Source organism: Nipponia nippon, unplaced genomic scaffold (assembly GCF_047370975.1).
Source record: "Nipponia nippon isolate SJK-2023a ecotype South Korea unplaced genomic scaffold, ASM4737097v1 scaffold_4, whole genome shotgun sequence".
Lineage (NCBI taxonomy): Eukaryota > Metazoa > Chordata > Aves > Pelecaniformes > Threskiornithidae > Nipponia > Nipponia nippon.
Genome location: NW_028262358.1, coordinates 106,180,286 through 106,203,509, shown reverse-complemented (window position 1 = coordinate 106,203,509; position 23,224 = coordinate 106,180,286). Strand labels below are relative to the sequence as shown.

The following is a 23,224-nucleotide window of genomic DNA, read 5'->3' as shown; positions in this document are numbered from 1 at the left end:
AATAAAGATGACAGATCTACATTAGCAAGGTCGCCTGTCCAGCCTGCTGACCCCTAATCATATTCATTCATTTAAACTATTAGCAGGAAAGTGGTGAGCTATTTGGTGAACACAGTAGGTGTTCAGTATTAATCAGAGCAGAGCGCTAGACTCATGTGTACCTTAGAGGCAAAACAGCTAAGAGAAAAAAATTATAGCTTTCAATTAAGAGGCCAGAAAGCATAATTTCACTGCTTAGGACAATGTACATGGAAAGAAGTGCATTTTCCAGGGCCAAAGAAGACTAAATAAATACCTGACAGTTTCACAACGTGAAGCAGATCTTAACCCTTTGCTAATAAACTCTATTGCTGTATTGTTTCATGTCCCTCATAAAGGAAGATACCCCATGTTTAGGGTATCTCATCAATAACAACATGAAGAACAGAAAAAAATAAATAGAGTTGCAGCTGGGAGATATTTATCCTGGCCATTGTGTTGGTTTCCTCTGGATAAGAAGTTAAAGTTGCCTTTCTGGTCTAGTTATAAAGTGCTCGAGCCTGGGAGTGGTTGGGTCAAACCACAGCATAAGAACTGTTATTGGTACCTTCTTTCTGCATTGAAGATGCGAGCATGGATTGCAACATGTTCTGCTGTTTAGCTGTTTATATTATTTCATATAGAGACATTCAGACTAAACAATTTCTCTGAAAATTTTTGTTGGAAATAATGCGATTAAAAGATTTGGAACAAGTAGTTCAGAGCTGGAAACCTCAAGGCTGGGGAGTAAGGTGGGGAAACAGCTAGCCAGTAATACCCTATGGATACCTCTAGTTCTTGTGGAAAAAGTTCAGATCTATTTATTACAGTTGTTATGTGGTTGTGGTTGGTTGGGTGGTGGATTGCTTAAACATGACTGGGCGTTAGTTTAGTAAACTTTTGCTTGCTGCTGTGTTCCGTGCTCAAGGTGTTTACTGTTTACTGCTCATGGACAGTATAATTTGTTAAGAGCATTATTTAAACATTGTTTTTGAATTCTCTAAAATGAGATTGAGCCTGATACTGAGCTTGTTTACATCAGGACAAATCAAGAATAAGTTTATGTCAATAGAGATACATTTACGTGAGGTGGTGTTGCACATATACCTAACTTTTCCTCCCCTTGAAGAACTACTTTGAAAGATTTCCTTCTATGTGAATGTTTAACTCAGAAGCTCAGTAAACCTTCTAGGCTGTGTCTAGAAACTTACATGTAACTTTAAGCAGTTAGTAGCCCTCTTCACTTTAACTTCCATGTTTAAAGTTAGGAATGTTCTTAAGTATCTTTCTGATGTAGAGGTTTGCATATTTAGCTCCTTTCCTACAAATAAAAGGCCTTAAATGATAATGTGAAATATCTGATCCTTCAAGAGCAAATGATTCAATTATAGCTTTATGCAGTGTAAAGAAATTATTCACCTTTGATGAGACAGATTATAGATCTCTGCCATACACAACTTTTGTTGATGTAAGCAGAAATTCTGTAGAGGGCAAGGAGTTCAGGATCTGAACTGGAGGCCTTAATAAAAGCATCATGGAACACATTCCACACCACTTCTGATTTTAATGATGGTTCATCCTGAATCTCTTTTACATGGCATAGGGTTGCTTGCTTGTATTTTTAATTCACTAACCCTTTCCTTCCTTCTTAGCTGAACATGAGATGTTGGGCCCATTGTAATGTCAAATTGTTTCAGGGCTTATGTGTGACCGAGCCTTGTTCTAGTCTTGCCAGAGCAGTAAGGCTGGAAAGAAACCATATATCTCAGCAGTGCTGCTTTGGATTCTCACAGATTGCAATCCTCAAGAAGAGGCTGCATAGAGGTTGCCTTTTCTGTATTTCTATCGCATCTTTCTGTCTGCAGATAAATGCTGAGTGGATCCTTGATTTTGCCTCTTTCATTTGTTGTCTGGCAAGATCATATAGTAAAATTAATTCTTTCTGGAATAAGACGGATTGGAGAAGAAATTCAGAGCAAAAGTGCTGTAGCCTTAGAACTGTGTTCCTATTCTCACTCAGATTCTCTGTAACCAGTTCATTACCAATGATCTGGTTTTGGCACAGCTGTGCCAAGAAGCTGGTTGCTTTTGTGTTATAGTGCTTTAAAGAACCAATAGTGAACTCAACTATATAGCAGCTCTTTGCATCCATATTTGCAAACGTAATGACCTGATGTTGTAGAAAGTCTCACATCTGGGATATGGCACTTTTGGAAACATAGTCACAGGTTGTGCAAAACCGAACTCTTCATGTTTTCTCTTTGAATTCCTTTGCCTTTCACAGTGCTACTTCAAAGATTGCGTTGTCCACACTGTACTGCAGCTTACACAGAGACCACAGACTCTGTATGAATCCTTCTTGACACCACAGATGCAATGATTCTTAAAAATAAGTTTTGCTTGGTCAGTGTTACAGGTTCCTATTTTTCCTCTTGTGTTTAGAGTGCGGCTCTAAGGACAAATTCTGATCACTCTATTCATCACAATTCCCACCAGGCTTACAGTATTTGTCCTAAAAAAGAGTGAACACAAATGGCAGCTTTTCACCCTGGAAAGCAGAGAACCTTATATGGTAGCTGTAAGAATTAATTTTCCACTATTACAGTTCCTCCAGGAGATAATAAAATGAAATAAAATTCCAGACTGGATTGATCATTTCTTCTGATCCATATCTATTCTCATGAATCAAATTTGTAGTCCTGGCAAATGCCTCAAGTCACAGAACTTTTGTTTAACTGAAATATATAAACACCACCACTAACAAAGCATTCATTTGAAACAAAAGCATGGACATACAGTGAACATATATATTTAATATTGAATACTTTTTATTTTGGAAGCATTTTGTCCTCATTTTACAGGTCTCGGAACAATTCAGTTTTGTTCTTTCGTCACCTGTATCACATATGACATAGTCCTTTTATACCATAAGAGATACTTTCCCTTCTATGAATTAATGTATTTTACAGATATATTTTAAGAGCAGACTGTGAGAGCTACAATTAGCGAGCTGGACAGCAAGGAAGGCCAAGTCATTTAGCAGAAGACAAAGAGAACTAATGCTAGGAAAGAAACCACCTTAAGGAGTTTGGTAAAGGATGTTAAATAGTAATTAGGAAAGGCCACTGATGTGGTTATGGACTCAAGCTGGTTTTAGTCACTGTTGTTGAAATTCTCAGAATTATTTGGCACATAAAGGCTTCATGCAGAAAGTACTGAAAATAGTCAGTCACTAACATCAAGCATGTCAAGTATCCGTAACACCACAGTTGTTTTTTTTAATGTTGTTTTCCAAGGAATCTGTGGCAGATATTATATGCTCTGTGCAGTAAATATTACTGTTTTAGCAAAAATTTGCAGTGGCTCTGTAGGAGAAAGTTTTGCCAGTTAACAGGATTGACAGCTTAAGACTTAATGGGGGTTTATTAGGTGAACTCATCAATCTGATAGTTCTGTCATCCCAAAAGCTTAATTTTTCAGGCTATACTATTAATAGGAAGAGTAAGTAATAGTCTTGCTGTGACACTAAAGGAACTCCACAGAAGACCTGAATTTACAATTACAAAAACAAACAAAGCAAGCAGGCATTTTCTTCCTTGTATTCCGTAGACATGGATTACTGATGGTAACAAGGGAAAGGTCTGTGTGGCATTAATACTTCCAGTCACCTAACACAGGAGTGTTTGCAAAGCTGCACAGGCCCATGTCAGGCTAGGATTATGTCTTTACATTTTCCAAAGCATATGTGGTGAGATTCCTTGCTTAATCATATACACTTTTAAGGCATGCTATGCAACTGCTTTTCTTCTGGTTTCTATTGTATCAAATCTATTTTACCAACTGCCTCAACTTATCATAGATGTTCTATATAAACATGATGCTTCTGCTAAACAGTTTCTTGGACACCCTGTAAAGCACTGGGCTGAAGTCTTTACAGAATAACCCTTAGCTGTCTTTTTATCATCTGCAATAATTAAAACATCATTCAACTTTAAAGGCTGGCATCCAAAGGAAAATTAAAAATTGTTTCTATTGCAATAGGTTGAATAAAACTGCCCTCAGATCATTAAGCGTGAAATATATTTTTAAAAGTAACAGTAGAAATACAGAATGACGGATAATTATTACTAGACTATTAGGAATAGAGCCAGAGTTGGACTTACAAAAAGTATACTAATGTTTATGTTAGAGTTTGTTTATTATCTAATGAGAGCAGTCTGTGGATGTCCTTCTCTGAAAATACAGCCAGAAGGGGCAACTTTTAAGTGAATAGAAACTGGAATCCTTTCTTGGGAGCCAAGAATCCTCCTACATTTGATGGAGCAAGATAAATGTTTCAGAATAGAATGAAGTGGCAATTCTGCCCCTATCTGTAACTCAGGTACCTGAGTTGAGCGTGAGAGGTGAGTCAGGAGTTGCCACATTTCCTTCTTCCCCAACACAGAAGGTTAGCAGCTAGACTGGAGACTGCTTTGCATAAGCAATGCTCTTATGCATTCTGATGAAGCTCTATCACACTCTAGAAAAAAAATTCAAGAACTGCAGTAGACCAAAGGGGGTCATTCTTCTGGGAAAGCGGGACATGCTGGGTTCCTGTCTTTGCTCCAATGACACTCTAACCATCTTATGAATTGACTGCTTAATATTAGGTTACAAAATCAGTCCTGGGAGCAGGGATCAGACACTACATTTCTTTCTTTTAGGCAAGTGCCCTTGTATGATATGTACAATAAAGACAGTATATTTTTGCATGACCCAAATAGCATGGAAAAAAAAAGATTATAGGTCTTAGACTCTTGTGCTTTCTGCTTCCTAGTGGAGCTTGTGTCCAGTCTAGCTTTTATTGTGGTGACTAGCAAACGTTTTTGGGGAGATGTGGTATTGAATCCACTCAAACTGGGAGACCTTTTACTGATTTTGTAACCTTCCAATTCTTTAGCAAGCAACCTACTAAACAAGGTATTTTACCTGGGAGATGGGCAGGCTGGGGTGAGCAGGGGAAATGAAGGATGAAACAAGCAGTTCTTCCCTTAAATTAAAGCAAGGCATTCAAAGCAACAGTTTATGGGAACCCTTTTTCTTTCAGGTGCGTATTAGAGCATACCTATTGGATTGGGTCTCTCTGGGAACTTACGTATGAAAACACCCAACGTATAGAATCCTTTAAGGCTTAAATGGCAGATAGGTGGAGAGCTTCTTAAGGCTGGAGCTGTTTCAGTACACATAGAAACAGAACCTTGAACAGCTGATTGGTGTTAGATGTCTCCCAGGTTTAAGTCACAAATCAGCACAGGTGTAGTTGTATCTGTTCCTTTCTATACAACATGCCACATGAGAAGTCCAACCTGAAAGTGATGTAGAAATCGCTGCAGCTATTCATAAGATTTTTTTTAAGTGATTCATCTTGAAATGCCCATTAAAGATAAGTATGATTTTAAGAACAAATTTGATTCAATGGCTGGAGGGTCTTCTGACACAGAAATGGAAAGAATAAGTTCCAAGTGTAAAAGGAAGTGCAGGACTTATGCAGGGGGAAAAAAAAAAAAAAAAGAGAATGCAGAAAGACATAAAGAAATGATTAGGAGGTCAGCACGGGAGTACTGCAGAGAGCAGGTGAAATATGCTGTTAGGATTCCTTCCTGGTACAGCAGAAAATGACAAAGACGTGAAAGCTGCAGTCTAGAATCTGTGTTATGCAGAATGTGTAAATAGCAACAAAAAGGCTTTAAGAAAGAAGGATAATTTTACAGTATAGCTGTGTGTATACAGCTATATATATAGCTATGTATATACAGAATCAGGGGTAAACAAAATACCCACATTACAGGTGATGCAGCACAGTGCAGTTGTTTTCTGTTATATTTTTCCCTCCCTAATATGTGAGCATTTTCCTACAGTTCATGTGATGTAACTTGCTGTGTCTTTATACCGTACTGATGGAATTGTTATATTTATGTTATTAAAATAATTATAAAAAATGTATATATTTTTAAGGGCTGGAAGGGATGTCCTATGAGGAGTGGCTAAGGACCCTGGGTTTGTGTAGTTTGGAGAGAAGGAGGCTGAGGGGCGACCTCATTGCTCTCTACAGCTTTCTGAGGAGGGGACATGGAGAGGGAGGTACTGAGCTCCTCTCCCTGGTATCCAGTGACAGGACGTGTGGGAATGGTTCAAAGCAGGACCAGGGGAGGTTTAGACTTGACATTAGGAAGCATTTCTTTACCAAGAGGGTGGCCAAACACTGGAACAGGCTTCCTAGAGAGGTGGTCAATGCCCTGAGCCTGTCAGTGTTTAAGAGGCATTTGGACAATGCTGTTAACAACATGCTTTTGGTGAGCCCTGAATTGGTCAGGCAGTTGGGCTAGATGATCATAGTAGATCCCTTCCAACTGAAATATTCTGTTCTATTCTGTTCTGTTCTGTTCTGTTCTGTTCTGTTCTATTCTATTCTGTTCTATCATTGTCATTAGTAGAATCAGAACTCGACAATGCAGAGCACTTTTAAAAACCCAACCAACAAGTGTTGACTCTCAGAGACTTTTTATAATATGGAAAACCAGGACTGTTAAACTTGACTTGATCTGTGGAGAAGATACAAACAGTGATGAGCCAAAATTACTCGCTATTTAGAAATGCATAACTAAAAGTAATACCAATGTATTCATAAAAGAAAGAATAAGTGTCCTTTGGCAAATATGTGTTTTGCTTGAAATCTGCAAATTGCACATCACTGAGAAGATAGGCAGTGTGGAAATAATATACACAGTTTATCCGAGTTTTAGGAAAGGATTTGACAAAGTTCCATTTAATAAAATAATTTTGAAGTCATAAAACGTAATACAGCACCAGACACAAAGGGACAGAGGGGAAAAGTTCATGTTGGATAGATTAATTCCATTGGCTCTTAAGTAGCTCAGATACTTCAGTGTGCAGAAATTTGTTAATGAGACTAGAGCCTAAAAATAATCATACAAAGTGCAATTGAAAGTGAATAATATGTTAGGGTGGTGTCAGTATGAATCACCTGATGAATACTTGAAGAAAAAAATAAGAACAAAAATAATTTCAGGCAGAAGTAGAGGTGTTGACTTTATCATCTCATGTACATTACTTTTACCAGTGAACTCCCGCAAACAATTTCTGAGCTGAACCATCCTGTGACCAGACTCAGAATAATTCAGCCAATCTACTTTAGATACCTAGCTTAGGATGAGATAGATCACATCCCAGGATGCATGTTTTTGTCCATTGCCTATAAATGGAGTCTAGATGTTTAGTTCATATGGAGACATGTTCAATATGGACATCTGCATTGAGTCAGAGATCTGAACTGGAACAAGACCAGTGAAAAGAGATTATGTATCCCTGTAGTAACAGTTTCCAACCTGTCTTTCTCAGAGATATGTATGTGAGAAAGAAAATGTTAGTTTATGAACTGAAAATGTGTTCTTCAGGCTGGATTCTTTGAAAAGCAATGATCATGGAGAGGGGTATAGGTAGGGGTCACTGTCTCCTAAGCAGCCTTTGGAGTAGCCCCATGAGAAGCTCCATATCAAGAGCTGTCTGAGTGGGTGTTCTCCCATCGGTGCAGCTGGTCCTCTGCTCCCCTGCTGTCTTCCTGTTGTATCTCAGTATTTGGAGAATAGCTTTGGCTTCCTCATTGCCTGCTGCCCTGCTGAGCTGTGGAAACCTGAGAGAAAGCAAGAAACTGCCATATTCCATTGAGTCATTATAAGGTTATGAGACAGAATATCTCCCCTCCCTCATATAGACTTCCTGGGGAGAAAAAGTAGGATGAAATGAATACCAGTCATCAGCTAAAGCCATCTCATTATCTGCCCAGACAGAAGTCAGGTTAAACCAGTTAAGGGCTGCCTGAACCTGATTCTTGAAGCATGGACTGGATGGGGATGACTGGCTAAATTGCACTACCCTTGCAAACCCAGCATATTCACTTCTGATCACAGATACTCTCAGCAAGTTCCTTCTCAAACTTAAATGTATGCCTTCGTACCAAATATTGCAGATACTGCAAACCGAACAAGCAGGCTTCATGTCAACCAGGACCTTAAAGGGATGCCTGTAGGTAACTGAAAAGTATTTTCTGCTCTCTCTGAGGTGGAAAAAAAATCCCCAGCATATTCATTGTCTTTTGACTTTTTGGAAATAATGTTTGGCTGTCAGGATGAAAAGACTGGAGATTTTCATAGAATTTAGGATTTTTCATAGAATTTTAACCAGAAGGCTGGGGGAAGTGATTATTCCCCTTTATTCAGCACTTACACTATTGTATGTGGAGCACTAAAACTCCAGTTTTGGGCTTTCCAGTACAAGCATTGAAACATTGGTGTCCAGTGGTGAACAACCAAGATGATTAAAGAGCCGGAGCACATGATGTACAAAGAGAGACTGAGAAAAAGGGTTTGTTCACTGTGAGCAGAAGGGGAGATCTTATTCCTGTCTTCAGCTACTTATCATAGAATCATAGAATAGTTTGGGTTGGAAGGGACCTTTAAAGGTCATCTAGTCCAACCCTCCCTGCAATGAGCAAGGACATCTTCAACTAGATCAAGTTGCTCAGAGCCCCGTCCAGCCTGACCTTGAATGTTTCCAGGGATGGGGCATCTACCACCTCTCTGGGCAATCTGTTTCATTGTTTCATCACCCTCATCATAAAAAATTTCTTCCTTATATCTAGTCTAAATCTACCCTATTTTAGTTTAAAACCATTACCCCTTGTCCTATCGCAACAGGCCCTGCTAAAAAGTTTGTCCCCATCTTTCTTTTCCTTTAAGAACTGAAGGGCTGCAATAAGGTCTCCCCAGAGCCTTCTCTTCTCCAGGCTGAACAACCCCAACAGTCTCAGCTTTTCTTCATGGGAGAGGTGTTCCATCCCTCTGATCATTTTCGTGGCCCTCCTCTGGACCCGCTCCAACAGGTCCATGTCTTTCCTGTGCTGAGAGCTCCCAAGCTGGATGCAGTACTCCAGGTGTAGAGTACTCCAGAGCAGAGCAGAGGGGCAGAATCAGCTCCCTGAATGCAGATGCAGCCCAGGATATGGTTGGCCTTCTAGGCTGCGAGCACACATTGCTGGCTCATATCCAGATTTTCATCCACCAGTACCCCCAAGCCCTTCTCCTCAGGGCTGCTCTCAATCCCTTCATCTGCCAGCCTGTATTGATACCAGGGGTTGCCCCAGCCTATGTGCAGGACCTTGCGCCTGGTCTTGTTGAACCTCATGAGGTTCACATGGGCTCGCTTCCCCAGCTTGTCCAGGTTCCTCTGGATGGCATCCTGTTAGGTGGAGGGTAGAGAGAAAGTGGGGGTGTGCAGTGACAGAATAGGAGGCAACAGACACAAGTTGTAACAAAAGAAATTCCATTTAGAAATGAGGAATTTTTCACTATGGCGGTAGTCAAACACTGGAACAGATTTCCCAGAGATGCTGTGGTTTCTCCATCCTGGAAGATATTGAAAACTGGATTGACAGGACAGGGCCCTGACAATGTGCTCTAAGCTGGCACTTTTTTTTGAGCAAGGGTTGGACCAAATACAGCCTCCAGAGGCCCCTTCCAGCCTCAGCTACTCCATGATTCCGTGGCACCAGTGCAATGTGAGATGGTGTGTGAGATGCTCTAAGGTCAAAGAAAGGTGAGCAGCACCTCGTGGTGAAAAGACAAAATCTTAAACAGAACATATCGGCTTGAGTCAGAAGCTAGATAATTTTTAAGAAGCTGTTGCAGTCTGTCACTTGAAGCAAAATTACCACAGTCATGATCTTGCCAAAGGATCTGTCAGACATCTTCAGATTCTTTTCCAAAACTGTACGGATACAGGTAGCTCGTAGGGACTTAGCGGGGAAAACATGGATGAATAACAATTGACATCATTTTATAAATACGTTGCATCCCCATTCTTCTGGATTATCTGATGCGCTCTCTCTTAATCTAAATTCCTGCCTGATTCTATGATATTAATAGGAATAACCCAAGTAAGAACATGTCTATTCTGCAAATACTTTATGTGAATATTTGTAGATTAGGATGCTATTCATGCAGGTCTGACATAGGCAGAAGCATAATAACACGTAATTTGATACACGGACCACAGATTTGGAAAGTCTTGTTTCTGAAGTTTTTGGCCTTTGGTAGGAATGTAGCTGCTATTACTGAAGTATCATTGCCTCTCTCTGCAGAATCTCTCAAACTAAATGCTGTATATTTTCCTTTTCAAAAAGAAGGTGCTGTTTTGCATGACTCCCAACACTAAAAACAGCAAGTCATTTCTTCTGCCAAAAAAAATGTTTAAATATGGATGTGATAGGAACAAAGGGAGGAAACAAAGAAGGACGTAGAGGCTGTAGTCCTTATTCTCCAGTGACTCCTGGTATGACATGGAAAGAGTCACTCAACTTCTCTGTGTCTCAATTTCCCATCTGTAAAATGGGATTAAAATACCTACCTCACAGGGGTGTTGTGAGGCTTTTAAAAATAATGTTTGTAAAGTGCTTTGAGATCCTTGGATGAAAGGTGCAATAAGAAATCAAATTATTCACTTTTTTTAGCGCAATGCAAGAGTGCACTTCTGTTGAGATGGCTAAAGGCTTCCAGCTCTTTATAGCTATTCCACATACTCTTCACTATAATTTCCCTCCTGACATTTATTATGTCTGCTGGGAGTTAAAAAGAACAAATTTTGCAATCAAGAATATGTAAATTGTCATAGTATTGTGTGGATGAGGGCTAAAATAATCTGATATTCTTTTTTAACTGTGTTGCATATTCCTTGTCCATGCAACCCTAAAGCTAACAGAAAAAGGACATATGATAACTTTGTCTGCTCTTCACCTAAACTGTCTAACCTGTGTCTTTCTGAGACAAACTCAGCCTCTTCGCCAAATAAAAAACTGCAATTTGGATCAATGGTTACAAAACTTATGTAAGGGGTAGAGTAGGTGTTTTAGTCCTATATGCTTTGCAATCATTTAACAAACAGCCATTAAACAGCACAGTGTAAAGGTAGTTACCAAGTTAAAAGTTAAATCTTAGTAATCATAGAAATGTGAAATGAAAGCAAGATTAGATTTTACAGAGCTGAATCAAAGAAAAGGCACACAGGTTCACATATTGCTGCTAGGCTAACATACTTTCCAGAAGACCCTTAACTAGTACACAAACTAATTCAGTACTTCTTAAAATTTCAGTTTAATAATCAGGTGACACAGGTGCTTCACTAGAGCAGGCTCCGCATCCAACAGACTGTTACTGAGGAGATGACATTGTATACATAAATATCCTTTTCATTAAAATTAACTGCTGCATGGAGATAAGAAACATAAGCAAAATAGTTAAAGAAAGTAGATGCAAGAAAAGGCCAAAAATTAAAAGAGGAGGAACAAAACTTGATTAAAATATTTTGTTTTCCTGTCTCTCACATCTGGAACTCACGCTTTACACTTTCTTCTCCTCCACCACATTTTTTTCTTCTTCTTTTTAGGATTGAACGGGCAGGAGAACTGAAAAGGATATAACCAAACAAACAGAATAAAAAATATTATAGTTACAGCTTTCACCCAGCTTCGGCTACTCAAAAGGAATTTACATGTCTTCACTCATACAGTACGTGATTCATATTTTGACTTTTCACTGTTGTGGAGGCAAAGTATAACATATTCCTCCCATTGGTGATCATCTACATGACTCTCATTCATGTAAAACCAAACACAAAACCCCCGTTTTAAAAAACAAGCCCTGAAACTTTTCACATTTCAAAAGCTGGCCTAGAATAGTCACTGCATACCTGAACAGTTCTCTGGATGGCTTGAGAAAATATGTTTTTTTCCTACTCTTTATTTCAGTATCCTGTTAGGGCTAGATTTGGATTGATTTCACCAATGTTTGTAGATATCTCATCCTAAACTTGAAGGCACTGGCAATTTGGAGCTATAGCTCACTGCTTCTTTAATTACTTTGATGTTCCTTCTGCTACATTTGACTGCCCATCAGACATAGTTACAAGAAGCACCTCACAAAAGTAGCAGTTTCTACTGAACAGGTTTCTTGGCATCAGGTTTTATCCTTAATATTTAAATTAATGTGGGATTTGTTTGTACATTTCACTTTAGAAAATTATTATTAGTGTATTAAAACATTTGCTTTTCAAATAGCACAAACTAATTATCCAGTAATCCTTAACTGCCTACTTCTATGCAGTCATTCAAGATGGAAATTTTTCAAATAGGAAGTGTAAGTGGCATCCCTTAATTTTACACTGAAAATCTGCTACTCTAATATACTTAATTTTTGAGGGACTGAAACGTAAATATGAATTATGATTATCTTGAGAACAACAGCAACTAAAATAAAACTAGCTTTGATGATAAATAGGTAACCCACTATTGACTTGGAATATCTTGTCTTGCAAAAATACCATACCTCCATCCCTATTAATTATCTTTGCACTGTGTTAAAGTAGATAATATATGTTATACAATATTTTACCTTTAGAGCATTTTTTTCACCTAGGTGTAGCCTAGTCATCTACCAGTTCTGCTGCTTAACTACAGCCTACTATCATCCCAGGATCCCTAACCACTGTGTAGAAGGCATACTATCTTGTGGCTGAAATATTAATTATTGTGCTGTTGAGCTTTGTATTTAAAACTCTGATTTATTATCTTGTCCACTGACATAAAAATTATTTTTATCAAAAATGATTTCCTATCATCAAAATTTTAGTGTACAAGCCACCTACTACCTGAAAATTCCCACTTCGGTTTGTTTAACCCAAAACATAAAAGTCACACTTTAGAAGATGCTATGTGTTTAGGTGTACCAGCATTGAAAATACATCTGAGCTGAAAAGATGCTATCAGAAGTTGATGGACTAGCTCTTGAGCAGGTGTTAATTGTCCTAGCTCTACTCGTTTCTTTCAATTTGCACCAGCTGAAAAACTGGCCTAGCACATCAATGTAATGACAGATTTAGGAACTTTCTTTTCCAGTTGTGAGGCAAAACATTTAAATATTGCTTGAGTAGCTGATTATCAAAATATAATTTATGAGACGTTCATTAGTAAATAATGATGAATGTTTTTTAATGTGTTTTAAGAATGGGTCTAAGAATGACATAACTTCTGAGTGAACACGAGATATCAGAAAATGCTCACTGGATGATATTCATCTGACCAAATGTGGATATCTTTAAGGTAGGCATCTAATCTGAGTTCCTTTGTTGTCAATGAAGAGAAACAGGCACTTCTAATAGTTATTAATTTTATTCTATCTTAACCAGATCAGGTGGACTGTATCCTTGAAGTGTCTGCTTCTCTTACTGACTAAGAACGGGAACATCAAATAACTGACTCAGATATAGATGCCTGCCTTGCTCATGTCTAAAGTTAGGTGAGATGAATCTCACCTTCAGGGCCTCACAATGGCTCCATCTTATTAAGTTGTCCCTCTATTATTCAGCAGTTACTAAAACAAAGCTAAGTAAAATGTGGTAACTCTGCACCATTACGTTACAATACACGGGACAGTAGATACCAGCCCTATCATACCTGTATGACCATATAATTTGGGCTAGCATATTTACTTCAAATTATATTGTGCATATAATTGCTTCTATCTTCCTTTCATGTAACAGCTCTTTTAAAATTCTTACTTCTCCACAGTTTGCATAGTTAAACCGAGAGATTTTGATTTCTACTAATGGATCCACTAAGTAAAATGCCATTTTGATCTTTGCGTACAGTTATTGGTTATCTAGTGTTAATGGTGTGTATGGTGTTAAAAAAGTGACAGTTTCCTGCTTGGTGTATATTCTTTCTCTTCTGGTGAATGGTGTTCATCAGTAGGAGAATAAACCCAGTAGTACTCACTCCTTTGCCATCTACCATATTTACAGGAAATACAGGAGTGAGAAAAGTTGGAAATCTAGGCAATTTTGTCATATTGGTAATATGATTGTAATAAACCCCATAAAACTGTAAATATAGACGTGAAAGGAGAAACATAAGAATTTATGCCATAATATTTAGCAGTAGCAGTAATTAGCATTTTGATTGCCTTTTTCTTATCGGTTCTGTGAAAGGAATTCATGTGAATAGCAAATAAACAAAAATAGCCATATGGACTATAGAGAAATTCACTTCACATGGGCCTTAGTGTTATAGAATTGCTGTATGATTAACAATATTTGACATGCAGTTTGTTTTCTGTCCGTGCAATTGCAACAACAGTTCCAATTGTAGCCACTTTTTTCTTTTCTTTTCCTTTTTCTTTCTTTCTTTGTTTCTTTCTTTGTTTCTGTTTTTTATGCAGAAGACCATCAAATGAATTGTCACAATACTCGAATAATGCAAGACACAGAAAAAGACGATAACAATAATGATGAGTATGATAATTACGATGAACTGGTGGCCAAGTCATTGTTAAATCTTGGCAAAATTGCAGAGGATGCAGCATACAGAGCCAGGACAGAATCAGAAATGAACAGCAATACATCTAATAGTCTGGAAGATGATAGTGACAAAAATGAAAATATTGGTCGGAAAAGTGAGCTGAGTTTAGATTTAGACAGTGATGTTGTTAGGGAAACAGTGGACTCCCTTAAATTACTAGCACAAGGACATGGTGTAGTGCTTTCAGAAAACATTAATGACAGAAATTATGCAGACAATACTTCACAGCAAGATAATAGGAATATGAACTTTGTAATGCTAGGGAAGCCTGTGAACAATGGACTTACGGAAAAAATGGTGGAGGAGAGTGATGAAGAGGTGTGTCTCAGCAGTTTGGAGTGCTTAAGGAACCAGTGTTTTGATCTGGCTAGGAAACTCAGTGAGACAAACCCACAGGAAAGAAATCAACAGCAAAACATGAACACTCGTCAGCATGTCAGGCAAGAAGATGACTTCCAAGGAAGAACACCAGACCGGAATTACTCTGATATGATGAACCTAATGAGGCTTGAAGAACAGTTGAGCCCCAGATCTAGGACTTTTTCTAGCTGTGCAAAGGAGGATGGTTGTCATGAAAGAGACGATGATACCACCTCTATTACTTCAGATAGGTCTGAAGAAGTGTTTGATATGACAAAAGGTAACTTAACCCTGCTTGAGAAAGCAATTGCTTTGGAAACTGAGAGAGCAAAAGCCATGAGAGAAAAAATGGCAGTGGAAGCTGGAAGGAGGGATAATATGAGATCATTTGAGGAACAGTCTCCAAGACACCTTTCTGGAGATGACAGGAAGCCTAAACCCAGTGACGGCCATGTCAAAAAGCCATATTATGGTAAAGGTAATATTTCTATATACCGTATGTTATGTCATGAGAAAGTGTGAGCTAACGTTAAGTTTTGCATAGAATTCTGAAATGAAATTATTCATTCCACAAAATGGGAACTTTATTTAAATTGTAGTAGTATGGCATGACGGTAAAATAGCATCCTGCTGTGGTTATAAAATAAAAAAATTATTCTGCAGTGTTAGAAGTATGTACAGTATTTCAGTGAATATCATTTGGCGAAATTAAAAAAATAACTTTTCAGGGAAACAAAACAAATAAGAGATCATGTTGAAAGAGGCAAAGATTTTTCTCAAGTTTTTAATATATTTTACAGTAATAATTAAAAAACAATGAAGAGAATTACGTTGCAAACTATATCGGAGAGTGGGGTTTTGTGTAGCAGGTAGTCAATCAGATATGAAGTGCATATTTTACAGATTGGATTGGGTAGGTGGCATCGTGATTTATAAAATTATCATCAATGACAGTTATTGATGAAGCCTCTCCCATCTAAAATGTAGAATTGCCTGATAGAAATTGAACAGTATCAGAATGACCGATAACATAAGATAGGGGCAGTGACTGCACATTAATTATCTTAAGATAGTAAGGTAATGGAAACCATTTGCTATGCAAGGCATGGTGTGGCCTGGGCTGAGATCAATAGCAATTTCTTTCTTATGTGCATTCCACTTCACTGGTTTCATTCCATTGTGGAAACAGTTAAGGTGCTGCCTTGACCATAATTCAATATAAAAGAAAAGAAAAAAAAAAAAAAGAACAAAAAAAGAACAGACTAAACGTTACCTTTAGAATGCCTTTTAATTTATGGGATTATCATGGTGATGGTGTGTTTATATTACCACACCCCTCTTCAACGTGTCTACATCTGTACATGTAGGGCCCTGTTGTATAAAGTGTTCAATACCTCCTGAGACTCATTGAACATCCCTGATTCCCATTGACTTTAGTGGAAGTTGAAGACGTGGTATTTCTTGGGAGAGGCTAAGCAGGGACTGAGTTCATCTTATATTTGTTGTAAAAATATTTGGTTTCCTTTCGACAAGTGAGATGGTGCGCATTTTCCTCCTTTTTATAAATCCCTGTTTTGAAAGAGTGATACCCTAAGATCTGCCTGTGACGTTCAGGTAGGCAGACAACATCTTGGTCCAAGAAAGGTTTTGATCTTTTTTTACAAGCCTTAAAGAAAAGCAATGACCAGTCTTTTAGAAAAGCATGGAAATTACTGATGTCAAACACTCTTCTGCAATGTATTTTAGTGAAGTTTTATTTGTTTTAAACACAAATATATGGTCCAGTGAGTGCTGTAGTAACTTCGGGTATTTGGGGAAGACTATTTAGTTAGTGTATTACTGCATAGCCATGCGGATGTTGTGCTAAATGTTGTTCGCATATGACCTATTGTAGGTACATTTCCCTTTGAATATATGTCTCTAATAAAACCACAGAAAACATGGCAAACCAATATTAATTTTTGAAGAGCTTTTTAACTCTGGTGTTGTCCAGCCCTTCCAGTCTATGTATGCCTGGGAAAGCATTTATGCATATAGATCTGCTGTCTCCAAAAAGACTGTATCATTTCTGACAGTAACAAAAGTATGGACTTCCTATTTCAGTAAATGCTAGTTTCTTTGAACCATCCTATCTCTTGGAAGCTGCAGGCTGAATTGATAATGGGTCCAAACACCAGCCAGGGACTAAATATTGTGGTAGTTTGGACCAAGAAGCTTTGTGGAGTGGATCGTTCTACGCTTTTTTAATAAAGGAAGAAAGAAAAACATATTCCTTCCTTACTTTAACAAACATAGGAAACATTCTGGTAGTTGTTGAGAGAGGAAGCTTTAAGACAATTGCTTATATCATTTGTTCTCCACTCACACATTATCTTCCAAATACTCCTGGAAGAGATACTGACAGAGATGTATGATACAGTTAAGTGGAAACTTTCTGGGTACACAGGTTTGCAGTGAGAACTACCTCCTGGGTTCAGGAGTTCTGCTTTCAGAGATTGCTGAAACAACTGCTAAGGGACCACTAACCGTTTTTTCCCTGCCATTTAAAGCCTTCTAAACAGGCTTTCTTCTGAAATTTATGAATTTTAAAACCTTTTGAGTCCTCTGACAACCTCCACTCAGGCAATACTCCCATTGTGGCAAGGAGTGAGGAAAGGTTACAGAATTAAATAAAACTATGCAATATTTCTCCCAATTAGATTAGCAGAAAAGGATTTACAGAAGAGTATCCAGTGTTTTGTATAAAGTTGTGGAAAGCTTAGTCAAATGTCTTCCATTAAAAGCAATGGGAAATTGTGCAAGTACAATTTATGCAAGTTTTGAAATCATTAAGACTAGTATACAGCATCTTTTCTGACTCTTTAGACCATAAAGGCTCTTAAGGATCTGATACATGCTATAACTTTATAGCATAGAATTAAATACAGAGGAGGATTTGCTGGACACTGTAGGATGTAAGTGTCCAGATCCTCAGCTGCTCTAAATTAGAATACCTTCATTGACTTCTGTGGAGTTCTGACAATGCGGAGTAGCTAAAGTTTCTCTAGTTTAAAGTTTCTAAAAAGCCATTATGGTCTATTAATCATCTACATTTTTTGCAGTCTTTGAATATTGTTATATTTACATAATTTATATTTCATTTACATTGCTTATTCACTTATCTAATACTTTTACACATCCCAAAGTACTTGACATGAAGAGTTGCTTAGAGTTGTGTATGTATGTAGCTGTGGGCTTGCTGTTCTAGTGGTCTCAGCACAGGCCTATCTGGCAGGAATTCAAATCCCTCCTCTGACATTTGCTCCTTCTGTGGCCTTGGGTTTAACTTCTTGATCTCTTTGTTTCAATTTCCTGACATATAAGACTACAGTATTTCCAGGAGTGTTGTGATAACTGTATAGCCCTTTGGAGATAGATTTGTATGTGTATTTATCGTTAAAGAGCATGAAAAAAAGAACTGTATTCTACAGTCAGCATGCAGGTTAAGTAAAATAAAACTTTCATAATTAGGGATTTCATTTGCAAAAGACAAGGTTTAAATATCATATTAAAATCTAAGAATGTATTTAAGACATGAAGAGTCATTAAAATGAGCTAAAGAATTTCTCTAAAATGAAGGTGTTTTGGATGAACTTGGAATGTAAATATATATATATATATATATATTTATACATATATATCTCTCTAAAAGCTACCAGGGGGAAATCAAGGAAAAATAAGTCCACAACTGAATCTGACCTCTGGATTGTATTGATTAATGCTGAAAAAAAATGGGTTGTGTGTGAAGTTTTGCAAGCACTGAAATTTCCACTGACTGTACTGAGGGTTGCATTTGCGGAAGCTGGGATGGAATTTAATGTAAGAAAGACTTAATGGAAAACAAGTTGAAAAGTCTTTTTTTCCAGAGATGAAAGCATAAATACTGAAGGAAAGCAATGACAAGAACAGCATAAAATACTTAAATGACAATAGCTCAGATGGGGTATTGAAAGGAGGATGGATTAAAAAAATGGAAGGAGGTCGTTGGTTGATCTTGAGCCAAAATGGTAGCAGTTACAGTATCCTGAATTTTATTTCCTTAATACTAATATGAAAATTGGCAATAGTCTCCAAAATCTGGCAACTGTGGTCAAGATGATAAGATGTAATTTGTATCATGTGCTGGGCTGGAAGGGTAGGGATGTTATTTTACAGATGTTCTGTTAAAGGAAACAAGCTGATGAAGTATGTGAGAAAGTTCTAGTTCAGGATTCATCTCACCAGCAGTTTCACTACATTATTGGCAGAAAACTTTATTTTGTTGAAAAAATGTCTATTTAGACTTTTCATTGATTTGTAGACAGAAAATCCAACAACATTCTAAAAGTTCATTAACCTTTTAAGCATATGAATATTCAAGCATTATATATGCATGTTTGTAATGGTCCAAATTTACTCAGCCAGTGATACTTTCAGTAATTCTGATTACAACATTTACCCCACCATAATTTATTGAAGATAAAGGAATAGTTACATAATTTCTACCACTTTATAAGGAATTTAAAGAAAACAAGAGTCATCTCCTCCGTGAGCCTTGGAAAAGGGATTTATTTGTGCTGAATCGTTGAATTTTTGCAGACCTTAATACATCAGGCAAATAAGAATGTAAAGAAGGGAAACTCCAACTAAACAGTTTCCAAATGACCCTACACCCTTGAGCTGATGTTTGCCAGCAGAGCATTGATTGACAGTGGTATGGCATTGCTATAAAAAGGTCACTTTCCAATCACTGTGAATGGATATTGCTGTGATCATAGGAGCCTGCAGTCTGAAAAGAAGATAATGGGATAAAAGTGACAGAACTGTGTTAAGAAGTAGAAGTGGTTTTTTTCTTCTAGTTTTCATAAGAACATTTACCAAAGAGTAAATGACATGATTAAATGAACCTTCTTACAGAAATGTGAAAAGCATCATTCACTTGACACATTTGTTGTAAATTATAGATCCCTCAAGAACAGAAAAGAAAGAGAGCAAATGTCCTACCCCTGGGTGTGATGGAACTGGCCATGTAACGGGGCTTTACCCCCATCACCGCAGTTTGTCAGGATGCCCACACAAAGATAGGGTCCCTCCAGAAAGTAAGTTCACATTGTTTCATGGAAACTGGGGATAAAACTACAAAGATTTTTCTAGCATGCTTTTTAAACCTTTTATTTAAAAAATTAATTTCATTTTTCAGTATGGTTTGTCTCAACTTAGTCAACTGTTCTGTGTTATACTTTTTCCTTTATTCCATCATTTCCATTCTCTACTAACTTTTACACTAAAAGAACAACTTTTAAAGCTGTATTCTTTGATTTTAAGAACCCTAGGTTATTTTTAAATAGATGTATTCAGTCAACAGAGAAAAAGGTTTCCGAAAGATGTGCACTGCTTTTACTTCTGCGTGCTGATGTCACATCAACTGTCCCTGTTGTCTTGTACAGAAGCAATTGTACTTGAAAACCTTGCAACCCGTTTCCTTTGTTGTTGTTGTATCTGAAACATAATTTACATTAAACTAGTTTATATTATTAAAAATAACAATTTGGCTGTTTACTTAGTTATACAATTCAGTATTTTGAGCAAACATCCCGTCAGTCACATGGGTGGAATTTCCTGCCATGTCAGCAGATTCTCTGCAAAGGAGGTTCACCCATATGGCTCAGAGATGTTTACCTGAAGGCAGAGGGTTCCATTTCTGGAAGTCACCTTCTTGGCTGGTAGAATCAGCATAGTTCTGTTGAAGCTAATTGCTCTATGCTGATTTATACCAGGCAAACGTCTAGCTAAGATCCAGTTCTCTTTCACACCAACTTTAAAATTTAGTTATTCCATTGAAGCCTATGGACCTAAAATCCCCACTGTCCATCAGCACTTATAGACGTAACCTCAATGGATTTACAGGAGCCTAAAGGAAACATTATAAAGACTGTCAGGGCTAAAATGGTCCCCCAGTTTCCAAAGGAAAGTAGATTTTGATGGATAGGAAAACAGAAGCAGATTAGCACACCAAGAGTGGCAGACATAAAAAGTCTCCTCTTTCATGGTAGAGTGGCTTCTTCCAGAAGTAAAGTGATGAGGAAGTGCTTTAGGAAACTTTGCTATAGCTTGGTTGATCTCTGAATACAGTAGAACAAATAGAGTAATTTCTCTGCTTTGCAAGACCCTGTAATTTTCTGAAACACAAATATTTATTCAGTTGCTCAAAGTTCTCTGGTTTTTACAAATGGTAAATAAAAAGCTCTTTAGAAAACTTTGTAAATCAAAGAAGAATATAGCTTTAAACTGTTTGCATGCTCTTGTACCTACTAAAATGAAAAAAGGTGAGCTCATCTTTTAATTTTTTTCCTGTGATGTTGGCCTTGTGAAGCATGTTTCAAGAACAGCTTTGAATAGTGGGAATTTCAGAGTAAAGCTTTTGCATCTATACACGTTTTAGTACATTGATGATGGGGTGATGATGATGGTTATCTTTTAATCAGTATATGTGGTTAAATTCTCAAGTCTCTGAACAGCTTTTATTCAGTTCTTAACTCAGTCAAGGAATTAACTGATTTTATTAGCTCTCTTTTTGAGTGAGAACTAAATACAGGCTTCCAGATTAGTTCTTGTATGACACAACCAGAACTTTGCAAGGGCTGCATGGCCTTTTTCCATAGAGTGATGTACTGCCATCCAGCCCTGAGACATGGATTCAGATATGTCTCACATCATACAAAACTCTTTAGTGTTATCAAAAAGTTCTTGATAATTTGGCACTTCATAGCATGAGCTTTATGATTTAGAGGAGCACTGCTCTGAGCATCCTTGGGAGTGAGTTTTCCATCCAGCTTGAAATGGATGCAGATGTAAATCAGTTTACTTGCTTCAGCTTGTACCACTTCTTTCTTTTTTACAGTTTTCTTTTTCTTCCTCCATCCCTCAATTTTTTTAAGTGCTTATTTTTAGTTTTTAGTCTTTTGAAAAAATTCTATCCATTGCAATTTTCATATCTGTAGAGAATACAAATAAAAATTAAAGGACCAATTCTGCTCATCATATAGATATGAATGATGTATCTATGTGAAAGTGGGCAGAACTGGCCCCTAACTCAATTGGGCTGTCTTATAGTTAGGGTTAAATTTTGTTTAGGGTTGTACTGAGGTGTGTTTCAAATAATTCAGTGTTCCACCAGTATAACTTGAGAGCGGATTTCAGCTCTCGAGTTTGATACTGTGTGTATAAAGCTATGCATTATGAATGCATGCATTTTCTGAAAGAATTTTTCTAGTCCGTAATTTTGTATTGGACCGTTGCTAGCTCACATTTTACTGATCTTTGCTCAGTGTTTTTGTATGAAGTGAGCTGATCTTTGCTCAGTGTTTTTGTATGAAGAAGATATTGGAAGTCTTCTGCTTCACTGTTGCACCAGAGATGCATTTGTTTATAGGTTCTGTAACCTTCATAACTTTCACTGTTACCCTGTGTTAATGAGCATAGGGTCACGATACTTACTTCCCTCATCAGGCTTTATTGGCTATGTGTGTCATGTGTATTTTGAGGAATGCTGGTTGTTAATGAATCCTGCTTTGTTTTAAAATGGTTTCATATATACTGGGATTTGATTTTTTTTTTCTTGTTTTCATACTCTGCTGTTTTCTCTTACTCTCCTTGTCAAGTTCTTGCCATGCATGAAAATGTTCTTAAGTGTCCTACACCAGGCTGCACAGGCCGGGGCCACGTAAATAGCAACAGGAATTCCCACCGAAGGTAAGGATGCCGTCGCTGGACGCCAATCTAGAGGGAACAATGCCTCCGAACTGCAGCCCTTCTAGCAGTCCATTGCCGGGGGGGTGTGAGTGTGTGTTTCGTTGTTTTGTTCTTAAGATTGACAGATGGTGCTTCGTGTGCTTTATCCATTTTAAAGAGTAACATTTATTCATGTATTTTCTGAGGAGGACGAGTGTGCGTTTGCTTCAGTATGGATGAATTGATCCACAGAAGGCATTTTAAGCATCCTTTAGCTTTTTGGGTGGATTTGTTTTCTTTTTGTTTCGATATTAGCTGAAGAGCAGTTGTACGAAATGAATGGTATGACTCCTTACGGGTATGTCGCAGGGAGAAGGAAGAGTCTGCCAACATCAGCAGGACTAGGGCAGAGCTCTTGTTCTCACACTTCACTGTCTTCAGGAATTATTTTAAATGTTTTTTTTAATACATGAGAAATGGCATTTAAAGTACACAGACATTGTAAGAGTTAGCTTTCCTACTGACCACAGTGTCAACCACAAAGTCCTTATTCAGCTAAAACAAAATGAGAATTTTGCCTATTTAAGAAACATTATGAAAATGTCTCATTAAATTTAAAAATGAGAAGCCAGA

General features: G+C 37.6%; 1 protein-coding gene across 18 annotated transcripts in view; it reads left to right on the top strand.

Annotated features, from left to right (window-relative positions):
• MYT1L (myelin transcription factor 1 like) overlaps positions 1-23,224 on the top strand; it is a 317,451-nt gene that overhangs the window by 221,492 nt on the left and 72,735 nt on the right. For 11 of the 18 annotated variants that reach the window (XM_087775981.1, XM_087775982.1, XM_087775980.1 and 8 more), the window contains 3 exons: positions 14,343-15,320; positions 19,825-19,959; positions 22,522-22,612. In XM_087775981.1, the coding sequence (XP_087632107.1) occupies positions 14,343-15,320; positions 19,825-19,959; positions 22,522-22,612 (1,204 nt within the window). The remainder of the gene's footprint in view (positions 1-14,342; positions 15,321-19,824; positions 19,960-22,521; positions 22,613-23,224) is intronic. The other 7 variants (XM_087775991.1, XM_087775985.1, XM_087775989.1 and 4 more) reach the window with 2 other exon arrangements.